The 12,499-nt window shown below is 47.2% G+C and overlaps 1 protein-coding gene across 3 annotated transcripts in view; it reads left to right on the top strand.

Annotated features, from left to right (window-relative positions):
• The first annotated feature begins 5,776 nt into the window (after window positions 1–5,776).
• The window catches only part of znf423 (zinc finger protein 423), a 130,482-nt gene continuing 123,759 nt past the window's right edge, over window positions 5,777–12,499 (top strand). For 2 of the 3 annotated variants that reach the window (XM_085281412.1, XM_085281410.1), the window contains exon 1: window positions 5,777–6,835. In XM_085281412.1, coding sequence (XP_085137538.1) covers window positions 6,796–6,835 — 40 coding nt within the window. In that variant the 5' untranslated portion in view covers window positions 5,777–6,795. The remainder of the gene's footprint in view (window positions 6,836–12,499) is intronic. The other variant, XM_085281411.1, reaches the window with a different exon arrangement.

Raw genomic sequence — 12,499 nt, 5'->3', positions numbered from 1 at the left:
TTGAATGGCACGGAGCTGCAGTCGACCTGCTGAACTTCACTGCCTGCTCATACATGAAAATGTTAACCACACTGTAATAAGACAGCAAAGAAGCGTCTGTCTATTGATCTATTTTCTTAACTCTATCGATTTCATCGTGTTTTCTGCGGTGTTACAGAAATTTGAATAGTGCATTAAACAGAAACAGACTTTGGGACTTGCTATTCTTTTTTTCAGCTCAGTGTTTCTGTCTGAAACAAGTCTCCTCGACCACTTTCAGTGACACCACGTAGAGTTAAGAGCGAGAACAACCTGAAACTGTGTGTTTACAGATAATTCATATACGGCCTCATTGTTTGATGCTTTGGTCATGTTTAATGTGAGCGTCAACCAACACGAAGGTGTATAAATGACAGAAGAATAATGAAAAAGATAAAAATTTAAGGCAGAAAGTTCTCCATCACCATCACTGCTGCGTTTTCTCTTCTTGTTGAGCGCCATATAAACTCTGATACCGCCTCAAAGACCTTGGCACAGGAGACTGGGTGTAAATTAACAGGCTAAACAAATATTAAAAGTAATGTTGATCTTTCTTCTGTTTCCACACTGAATATTTAATGAGAAGCAACCGCAGGCTAAAGGTTCTCCCTTGTTTTCACCTTCCAATTGGATAATGAATGCAGCCTACACACACGCACGCACGCACGCACGCACGCACACACGCACGCACACGCGCGCGCACACACACACACACACACACCCCACATGCTATCGCCCTCTGTCAGCTCACACAATCACAAACACACATTTCAGTATTCGTGTGTGCAGCACATGCAGCCACATATCAATTATACTGAAATAATGCAGAAGACTGCATTCTGTCCGTGCCACTACTGAGCCTATCTGCATAAAAATCACTTTAGACGGCAGAGTGCACACACACACTGTGCACGCGTGAATGCACGTGCACTTTTTACCTTTGGCATTGTGCACCCAGCGCACATTAAGTTGAGACAAAAGAACACGGCTCAGTATTAGTATTTAAATCAGTTATGTGTCTAATTATTCCCTATAAAAATAGACGCTATCTAGGGCAAAAGCAACGAGATGGAACACTGTTGTCTGCAGAGGGGAGACCTAGTAGAGCTGGCGAGAGTTCAACGCGGCAGAAGACAGGCAGCGAGTGAGACGGGGGGGCTGAGAATGATAAAGGGAGAGAGGGAGAGAGTGTGCTTTAGGCCACATAAATACAACATGAACTCTATCCACTAGTGGCAGGCAAGCAAGCAGCACAACGATCCCGTGTTCGGGAGCAAGAGTGTGGAGGATGGGGCGCTCCTCACCTCGGCAGTCTCGGGCTTTGACTCCTGTGAGACGCAGAGTGGTGCTCGGGACACCGAGTGTGTGAGAGCTCAACACAAAGGGAGGGTTCACGCTGATGTGGAGACGGCGCCGTCAGCCTTTAGCAACGCCTGCACTTAACTAATTGTCATTTTTGCTACGGATGTATGAAATGTGAAAAAACGAGTGGATTAGAGAGAATTTTGGGTTTCACCAACTCTGTGGCATCGACAAACTCATTGAACTATTAGTTTGGGATAATTTTGGGAAGAGGATTCAGCTGAATCTGACAGCCTGATAAGCACTTGGTTTAAAAATTGTAATCAGCCATGCTACCCTCCAGCTGCAACCTAAAGCCAACTTTCAGCAATCCCTTATTTCCCAGGGGCTGCTACAGTGGATTCATCCACGTGCTGGACGTGACATTGATGTCGGATGGCCTTCCTGACACCACTTATCCAGACTTGGGATTGGTACTTGAAGTGCTTCTGATGCCCTGAGGTTGGGTTCATGTCTCCACCCAGTCTAAAACTGGGAATTGGGCTTAGCACACCACTGGGTGATTGATGGTGGCTACATCCATCTTTTATGTACAGTCTATGAGACAAATGCAGAAGGCAAACCTGAGTCTCTGAGAACATGTGAGGTCCATGGAGCTGTAAAGGCTGTTGACTGGTTTTGATTTGAACCTGTGAGCCTACAAGGTCGAGGAAAACACAGTTATCGTCTCTTTTGTTGCACCGTTACAGACATTTCTCTATTTAATTAACCCCGTCATGCCCTTTGTATCATATTTGCTACATGAGTTCCTGAGACCTCTGTCTCTTATCAACATGATCAATACTTGCCATAATTTGGACAAAACTCTTTTTTTGTCTAAACATTGTTGTTAACAAAAAGTTGCCAAAAACGCCCAATCTATCAAATGTGATACAAAAAATATATAATAATATATAAAAAAGATATCATACATAAGATGATACAGCAAAAACATTTTGTGGATTTTGCTATGAGGGTTAATAAATAAAAATGGCTACTACTCTATGGGCTGGGTGTCACAGGGATGACTTTTAACACTACCAATAACACGTCCATTATTCGTTACATACATGAGTGTTGAAGTAATCCAGAGTAAGCGTCTTCATTCTGAACACAGTCATTGTAACAGGATACAGGCCAAAGGCTAGTTGCACATTTACATATATTTTCATTTTGTATTTTTGGAGTCAGAACAAATGTAATCTGATTGTTTTTCACGGCTGAATGATGACATGAAGCAGAACGCTGACTTTGAAATATGTCGTCCGGTTCCTCATTATGTGATGAACACAAAGCAATGGAAGGAACCTCCTGCCCCACACTGACATATTTAGCCTGCTTCATGACCTAAGAGTAAAGTCAGATGGTATACTCGCTGTGGCTCACTGGCACCCCGACGTCCCCGTCAGGAAGCCTGGAATCACCCTCTCCTCCCCCGTTTAGGGTTTGGCTGCGTGAGATGATTCATGTTTGTATATCGAGGAGGTTCTCTGTGGTCTGACTGGCATTTGCTTTACATTTGGTGAAATCTGGGCCCTTTCTCAATCATATTAACATAATTTGACTGCACTTTGTGTAAAACTACACCGATTCCTTCCTGGACTTGTTCCTCACACCTTTCGGACTGACTGAGCGGTGGGTTTGTTTGTTTCTCTGTGCTTGGATGTTGTTGTTTTTGAATTTTTTCCTGTGTCTTGTGTGATTTTATGTCTTTTTGAACTTTAAATCTTATAAATAAACACTAAAAAAAGAGGAATATGCAGTGTACCTGAACTTTGCAGCAATATCACAGGGCAATTGCTTTAACCCTTCATGCATGAATTATGACAACATCAATCAGGATTTTTTTACACTTAGGTGGACAACATACGTTCTGACTTATGAATTTGACAGACGAGTCAATAATATACACTGTGTGTTGTGTTCGTGTGGAAGTATATCATCAACACTGACACAAATACAAGACAACGGCCTTTGAATGTGTCCACTGTAGCGACCACCACGCATGAAAGGGTTAAGTTTGTAAACTTCGACTGTCCAGCCTGCGGCGCACGCTGTGACGACAGCTGCCGACGTAGCGTCTGTGTCACACAGACGGACCACTGTGAGAACTGAACTGAGACTCGAGTGCAGAAAGTGGAAGAGGTTCATTACAATAAAACTACAAATCAGAATGACAGCAGTGTAAATCTCATTTTGTCGTGTGAGTGAATAAGTTGAATATCAGACGGGTTAAATGTTTCTACTCTGAGAAATGTAACTGGTGCCGATGACATCCTTGTCGTATTAACAGACGGTGTCCACAGTATTTCTCATCCCGTTAATGTTTCCATTTTTTCACGCAGGCCACTCAGATGCTCAGGTTGATATCAATAAGGAAATCTTTTCGACTGCACTGCTTAGAAGCTCTAAAGCAGCACATGACAACAAGCATGTACAGTTATCCTTTTCCCTCACACAGACACCGCACCGGTTTGTTGGACGAGTGCATCAAAAGTGGGTTTTTCTCGTTGTTTCACAGACACAATGTAACCACGGTAACCTATACAGAATGCATTTATGAAAAAATGCACATAATTCTGGCACCTACATTTCTGCGTCATAATCTCAGCGCTCTCACATTCCACATGGCTGTGAAAGCGACTGCTGTTGAGGTATGAAATCTTTCAGCCAAATCCACATTTTGTGGCTGTAATTCTACATCTGCCCCCAGTTTATTCCATTGATGTGCTGTCTGTATCAATTCCCACCGCACGTCTGTTGGCCGACTTATTCAGTGGCTGCTACTTGATGTTCTCTTGTTGTGTATATAAAAAAGCCAAATCCGTGTGGAGATGACAGAGGGTGTAATCGCTGGCTATGTGAATCAACAATACGACTCTTAGAAGCTATTCAGAGTGGGGCCTGTCCTTGACCCTTAAGGAGCTTGTAATGTGGGCTTTTTTCCCACTCTTTGTATTTACCGGCAGAAACGAAGAGGGGGGACAGGGGTGGAAGGAGGACCGACCGCTGAGCGAGGGCTTTTGCCCCTCCGTGCCAGCAGCCGTCACCCTGGGGGAGCTTTACGTGCACATACACACACACACGGGTCTCCTGGCGTGCACTCGTTTCATTTGGAGGGAAGGGTGAAGGTTGGAGGGTGAGGAAGAGGGAGACGAGGGAGGGTATGGAGTGCACAGAGATGAGAACTCCCCCCGCCCCAAACCCTTGCAAACCCCAGCGGGGGGTCAATCTTAAAGGCTGCCCTGTCTCTCCATGGGAGGACGGGGTGGGCTGGGGGGCAGGGAGGCTCAATCTGCGGTCCTGCTGGTCAACACAGGGAGCTCCACGTTACCCAGCTATCCATGACAACCAGAGCGAGAGACGGGAGAGGGGAAGTCAGAGAGAGAGGGAGAACATGGAAAAGCTCAGCTGCGGTCAGAGAGCGCTCGGTTGGAGCACAGAGCCAAGAACAAAGCACCCAGTGATTTTCATTTTTCCCTCTTTGTCTGCCGTACATTGTCCACAGACATGTCCCTCTTTTCTTCACTGGAAATAAAAGGAGCTCCAAAGAAGACACACAAACACAGACCGACGCACACACACATTCACATCATTGCACACACTCGTGTGGCTAATTGAATTATGTCTTTACAGTAAGTCGAATGACTTATTTTCACCGCGCGAACGCAGAAAAAGGCCATGTGCGTATCCTAAACACAACCACGTTTGTTTCTTGTAGGAAGCAGCTCAGCAGAATTTGAACCTGCCATGGAGATCCACGCCTTTGTGAACACAGCAGACATTTCATTTCACAAAGTCTCCATTGGAAGTGTGGAAATGTGCTGCTGTAAAGACATCAGCACAGAGATGAATGTGAAAACATTTTATGGTTGAATGAATGAATCTGCCTGGGACGCTCACGCTTCTCTGTCATAGACGTAGACCTTCCAAACACGCGGTGGCACGTTTAACGATCACAGAAGAAGCAAATGTTCAAAATGAACTTAGCTGCAGAATCATGACGTCACAGAAAAGGCACATCGAGAGTGAAAAACAATCAATGTCACGAGACATTACTTTACTCGTCCAGCTTCGTGTAGGTGAAGTCAAAAACATCAGCACTGTCCTCAGCTGGCTAACATTTTATAATCAACATGTCAGAAGAACACTGCTGCAAAGTGATGTCGTCACGGCCTTGTTTCCTGTCACCTTGGTGACGTCACGCAGCCACCGGTACTGATTACCCCTCACGCTATTAGCCTCGGTTACTCGGTGCACCTCTTCCGCGCTTCAATCCAGCTCCGTCTCCTCCCTCTCGACTCTCAGAGCCCCCGGTGTAGTTGTGCCGCTCGGCCACAGCTGGGCGCTGTTGCCTAACTCTCTCCACGCCTCCTCTCTCTCTCCCCGTCAGCACAGCCTGCCTCTCTCCTGCCTCTCTGCCTCAGCCAACCCGGGCTGTGCCGAGCTGCTCCCTGCGGGATCAGAGCGCTCCCCCGCCGGGACCCTTCTCTCACATCCCCCTGCTGGGACGCGGCTACATTTCCAGCCAAGCACTGCCTGCCTTGGCTTTATTATGTGTGTCTGCGCCGCAGCCCCGCCAGCAGAGGCAGGCAGAGGAGGAGGAGGGAGACTGGTAGCCAGAGTCAGGACAAAGAAAAAGCAGGGAGACAGAGGCTAGCGAAGGGTTAGACTCATAGAAATACTGGGCTGCTGTTAACACCGCCGTTAGGACACTGGGAAATATTAACAGAAAGAAAGCGTGGGTTGTAAAAGCAGCATTCCCCGCGGGGTGGAGATGCAGGGGAAGAGCGCAATGTCCATGCCACCAGACCACCACTGCCTAGTGTAGACTATCAGGACGGAACGCAGAAGGCTGCTCGGTTCCTGGAGGGAAACGCAGAGCGAAATAGTTTCGATAAAGTCAAACAAAGCCCGTCGAAGACGAAGCGAGCGCTGGGGAAGAAGCCACGGTCCATTTCCAAAGCAATTTCCCAAACATTCTCACCACCTCCGGGGTTCCGCGCACCCGAAGGTTCCCGCTGTTACTTTTTCTCCCCTCTAAACAGCTCGGGACCTGCTCAGGTGTTTGCCTCGCGCGTGGGCGGCAGCTCGCGCCCTGGTCCGTCAGTGCGCTCGGGCTTCACCGGAGAAGGCGAAGCGAGAAGACGTTTAAAAGCCGCTGTCGGCGTCGCGGCAACGACGGGAAGTTCTCCCCCGTTTATTCTACAGGTTGCGCGAGCCCCGGCCACAGCGGAGGAAGAGCCTCGAAGCCCCCCCCACTCAGCCCCGGCGTGTTTGGACCAAGGGCCGCTTCGCTCTCAGAGACTGAAGCTGCCGCATTGCAACAGGCGGAGGAGCAGCGGCGGAGTGCGGGAGGACGGACAGCCGGACCGTGTCCGCCTGTAACGGAACACAAACCAACTCAAGAACGAAGAACGCAGCCCCGGAGCAGAGATGTCGAGACGCAAACAGGCCAAACCTCGCTCCGTGAAAGGTAAGAAAGTGTGTACGGGCTACTTCATGTCCACGGGCACTGTGGAGGAGAGGAGACCGTGACCGAGATGCCTTCTGTTGGATCGTTTAGTCCGCGTGTAGTTTTGCGACACAGGCTCGGTTTGGATTTTGGGTTTTTAATTGCATGCAGCTGCTGGCTACGGCAGCGTTCAAGTGAATTTAACCGGAACCTTCCCATCAGCTGAATGTGCTCCGTTGGTTCTGACACAGTGTCCGGTCCACGCGATCGCTGGTCTGTTTCTGACAGTGGGATGTTGTGATTGGCTTGATTAATAATATGTAATTTAAAAAATCAGCTTGTCCTGAGATGCTGCTTTGTATTGATATATGTGACTGTTTGACCCAAATCAAATCACTCGGCCCCCACTCTGCGTGTCCTCGGGGTCACTCGTGTTTATTTTCATTACTATAAAATTGGCTCAAGCAATTTTTTCTTGCACATTTTCTCTTCAAATGTTTCAAACTCCAACACCGTAAGAGAGAGAAAGTCCACGGTGGTGTGTGTGCGTTTGCACTGTTTTATATAATAGCAGGCTTTACTGAGATGTTGAACAGATACTCAGGCAACATGTGAAGCTGGAATTCAGGGTTTGATTTTCTAAAAGTTTGCCAAAGTCTTTATTCTGTAAGATGGATTGAAAGAAAAAAATCTTGCTTCATTTTGCAAGAGGAGGCCTCAGTTTCCCCCATTATCATAAAAATGGTATTCATTGCTGTGCATGGGTGAGTGGGCATCGTGCATGGGGGCATGTGGTGTCCTTGGCCTCCGTGTTTCCTTTATGGGACCCAGATGGGCAACGGGATGAGCTGACCATGTGGTCGCCACCCCCTCCCCCATCTCCACCACCATGCAGGCCTTTCCTTTCTGGGACTGTCTAGGAAGCGAGTGGGTTTCTGACAGTGATTCGAACCGGGCGGTTAGTTTGATTAACAGCACGACTTTCACGGACAGATTCCAGCCTCTCCTACAGGTTCCCAGGATAAGCCGGTTTCATCGGAGGCAGCGTGAGATTAATTTGTCGATAGCAGGAGGGCCACACAGGATGTCCTGACAGAACGCGTGCTCGCTCGAGGGTTGTTTCTGATAATGTGGGTGATATGTACAGGGAAGAAAAATAAGCCTGCTGCTTGTCATTCCATCCAGGGGAGCAGGGTTTATGTTTGGAAGACGAGGTGATCGTCACTGTCCTCCAGATATCTACTCTGAAGCCTGTTTCGATTTTTAGTTGATGCTTGCGGCCCATCTCTGTCGCTATAATACAAATGGAACTGTTGAGGAATAACTACGCCTATCCAATAAAAATAATTGGATTTTGAATTTTATAAAGGAAGCTTTCCAAAAGTGAGGCTGGGTTTGACGTGTGCTTGTCTAGTATGCTGCAGAAAACACTGCATGTGTGGTTTCGGGTCTGCACCTCTGATTCCCAACTTGTCCACACATTGGATGATAACACCATTAAAACAGTTTGGAGAGATCATTCTGGCGTGGCAGGTTTTTATAATAAATTTCCCGTCACTTGTTGATATTTCTTGTCTTTTTACAGAAAATTGCACTGCATTAATCACTCTGTGAAACGTGGGTTGAATACGGCTGTAGTGTTGTTGATACTCGGCACAGTTGGCCAGCGACTACTGCTCCATCGTTGCATTGTGTGTGTTTGTGTTTGTATGCATCATGCACACGAAGGCTGTGTGTGTGTCGCTAAGGCAGCCTGGATAACCAGAGCTTAGCTTTAGTCAGGCAGCCAAGCGAAGCCGAGCAGAGCTGAGGCTGACGACCACCACAAAGGTAACACGGCCCTTGTACTGTAGCTCGCATAAGCACCGTGTGTTTTGCGTACTCAGTCATCTGTGTGTACATGCATGTTGCTATCTCCCCTCCACACCTTGCCCCACTGACAGCTTGGCAAGACCGGGCATTGGGGGAAAATGGAGAAAAGAGGAGGCGAAGGGTAAAAGGTAGGAAAGGTGTTTGGGGCCAGTGCAGTGGCACATAGCAGGTGAGCGGGCAAGAGGGAGGGAGTGATGGAGGCCAGGATGAGGTGAGCATCACCGGGGGATTATCTGTGTTTTCATGTTCTTCTGTCTTTCACCTGCTCACCCAACTCTGACTGGCTGGCTGGCTCTGACTGGGGTTACTGGCCAGCCAGGCATACCGAAACAGCAACAAGGAAGGACCAAATCCACCTTCTCCATCTCCTGCCAGCCACCTTGTGTTTTTATTTGCCATTAAAATAATAAAGAAAACTTGGATCCGATTGCCATAAATAGGATTTGCTCACAGCTTTGCTTTTCATTGTACTTTGTAATGATAGGACATGTTTGTCACACGCACCCATATAATCAAACAGTAATATGGAAGACAACCAGTAAAACCAGTCCTCGTGTTCCTCTCTGATGTAACACAGCCACTGTGTTCTTGCTTGACCAGCGCAGCCTTTAAAGCGATTAGGCCTCGTTAGAAGTGAGGGGACTCGACTAATTGGAGTTTGTTAATTGAACGCGGACTAATGGTGTGACGACGGGCCGTGAAGCTCGCGGGGTGAGAGAAAAAGGAGGAAGAAATGAAAGAGAGCAGCTTTGCTCTTATCAAAATGTTATTTCAGTGGATTAATCCGTTTTTAATGTGTGTCTTTAGCGAGGCTGCAGAAATCTCCTCCTCTTCTTCTTCTCTGTCTGCTCCAGCAGCCTCGCTGTCCTATCTCTCCTCTTCCTCTCGCTCAGCTCTTAGCCCCTGGAGTCTCTCATGCATTATGTAGTGATGATTATTACTTAATTACACATTAATAAATCCGCTTCATTTGCAGGACATTAAACGGGAGTTGAGCGCATGTGACAGGGAGATGGAGGAGAGCGGGAAGATTGGAAGGGGTGGGGCAGGGGAGAGAAGCTCTTACTTTTGGTCTGTACAGAGCGTTGTTGCGGTTGGTCGAGCCAAAGCAGCGCTTTGACCGAGAGGGCGAGTAGTGAGGTCGGGCTCGGCGTTGGTGTGCGCCGAGCTAAGCTCTTCTAGGCTAATGACATCTTTTCCGCCCCATCTCCTCCTTCTCGTTTTCGTCTGCCTTTCACCAGTGTGTAAACCGATCTTCCATCTAATAATTACTGCCTGTGTTCAGCTGACTGACATCATATTGACACTGTAGCTGGAAGTTATTGCTGGATCCTCCTCTTCTTTGGGCTGCCCCTTTCAGGGGTCGCCACAGTGGCTCATCTGCCTCCCCAGCAGCTCTGCATGTCCTCCACTGCAGCTCTGCATGTCCTCCACTGCAGCTCTGCATGTCCTCCACTGCAGCTCTGCATGTCCACCACTGCAGCTCTGCATGTCCTCCACTGCAGCTCTGCATTCGAGATCCTTTGTCCGGTACATCCACTGTCCCTCAGCCCCGCCTTCCCAGCATCTTTGATTCTACCACCTCCAGCTCTGTTTTTGTGAGCGCTGCTTTCTCCCGACCGTATATCACAGCAGGTCTCATTCAATGAAGATAAAATGTTCATCACAGTTTTCCCAGACACTGCAATTACTTTAATGTAACACGAAGAAATGCTGCAAATCCACCCACCGGAGAGTCTTGGTGCAGGAAGCGCTCGGCTTTTGTGCTCAGAAAAATGACTTAAATAATTCATCATCAGAATGGCTTCACATTATGTTGATTGACTAATCACAGAACGGACTAATGATACGTCTTGCTTCAATCACGCTAGTAGGGGATGCATAATAATTCCTGTAAGTACATGGCTTAAGTGTAATGTGAAACTCTAGGATGGTAATTATTCATTGCCTGGAGTTAAAGTTATTGTCAATTAACTGCTCAAGACTTGAAATTAACAGCTGCCAACCCGCCGATTTGTGACTGGAAATGTCACTGAGGTACGAGGCAGTGAGCTCGTTTTTGATCATCCTGCTCCCACAAAGGCAAAACGAAAGCACCAATAAACAGCAGGTCATGTGATCTAACTACACGCTGACCTTTGACCCGCAGCTCTTTAGAACCTCGTTGTATTTCTCTCAAACCTTTAAAAACATTTCCTCTGATATCAAAATGAACCCTGAATATTTGTCAAGGTAGAAACCGCATTTTCCTGACAGCGCTGTTCGCTGACATTACGCACTCGCACTTTGGTTAAAGCATCGTCTCTGCCAGCAGTGTCGGTATGAAGGATTGTGTGCTGTGTGTATAATACAGTACACTTATTTTCATCCACTCTCACTTTCCCGTCTATTTTTCTTTCTCCTCTTCCCATCTGGCTTTGACATTAGAGCACTTCTACTCTTTGGCAAAGCTGCAGACTTTCATGGGGCGACTGGCTCTCATAAAATTCAGACACCCTGCACATGTGACCTGAAAACAACCATGTTTTTAGCTTTGGTATTAGATCTGCTTTGTTTGTTTGTTTCTGTTTCTAACAGTACAAAATAGTCCAATCAGCGTGTATACAGCCACACTGAGTTACTCCTGTATGAAAGCCCGTCGTGGCTTTGCATTAAGGCTTGCTGAACCATTAAATAGCTTTCAGAAAGCTTTGTTAAAAATTCCATTGACTGCTCGGCGGGGGGTGGATTTGAGGTTTTGGTGGTTGTTTTTTTTTTTTTAATGGGACAAAACAAGCTAATGTAATTGGTGATTGGTGGAGCCCAGCAGTAGCACGCGTTGAATGTAATGGGCTCATGTTGATTTGCACTCAATTAGAATCAAATTACAACACAATTGAAAGCTCAGAATATAAACAAACAGAATATCCCTTTTTGGTTACACACAGAACAAAAGTGCAGGTTTAAAGAATAAAGAGCACTGAGGGCTGGGCTCCCTTTAGCTTCAGTGTCAGGACTGCTCAGGACACTCGAACAGAACAGAGCTCGTAATCTTACATGTGACTGTAACCTGTAGCGTTACTGTAATTAAACGTGGTTATTGTCTGTTTTCACGGTTAATTTTTTTGTTCCACTCATGAGACTTCTGTCCTTAAGCGTGTTCTGGTGATGAATGACTTCATAAGTCTCAGAGTATAGGAACCGTTCCTCGTCAGGCTGAGCGGGAAATTTGGGTTTAGTTGAAATAATGGACGAGAGAAGGTCATGTCATCCGGTCGGCTCGGTTAGGTTTTTATTGTGTGTGTGTCTAGAAAGGGTGAAGTCCCTCAGCGAGGTGTGTGTATGCCAGCGACAACTCCTTATCAGCGGCCAGCCTGGTGTGTGTGTGTGTGTGTGTGTGTGTGTGTGTGTGTGTGTGTGTGTGTGTGAGAGAGAGAAAGGGGCGTCATGGGCCAGGACTGTGCCATTGTAGCGGCTTAGCTAGCCTCGTTTATCAGCTGCAAACTCACTGGACCTTAACACACACACACCCCTCTGGAGACACACACACGTGCTTGTGTGTGTGTGTCAGAGTGTAGCTGAGCTCGGTGCATGCCTGTGCCCTCAGCTTTTAAGAAGAGAAAGATGATGCTGTGTGACTGCACACACACACACACACACACACCAGGCCCTGCTTGCCAAGCCTGTACCCCCCCACCACGAGATGGTCTCAGAGGACTTGGGCCCTTCTAAGTTTCCTACAGTGTGTGTCTGTGTGTGCATGTGTGTGTTTAAGCTTGTCTTTCAGTCTCTTACAGGCTCGTTCTTTGTTCACTGACTCTTTTGCCTGTTCTG

This window comes from Mchenga conophoros, linkage group LG7, assembly GCF_057382185.1.
Source record: "Mchenga conophoros isolate Kocher_MC1m ecotype Shallow Benthic linkage group LG7, M_conophoros_male_GT1.1, whole genome shotgun sequence".
NCBI lineage: Eukaryota > Metazoa > Chordata > Actinopteri > Cichliformes > Cichlidae > Mchenga > Mchenga conophoros.
Note: the sequence above shows the minus strand (reverse complement) of the source record. Positions and strands in the feature narration are given on the sequence as shown.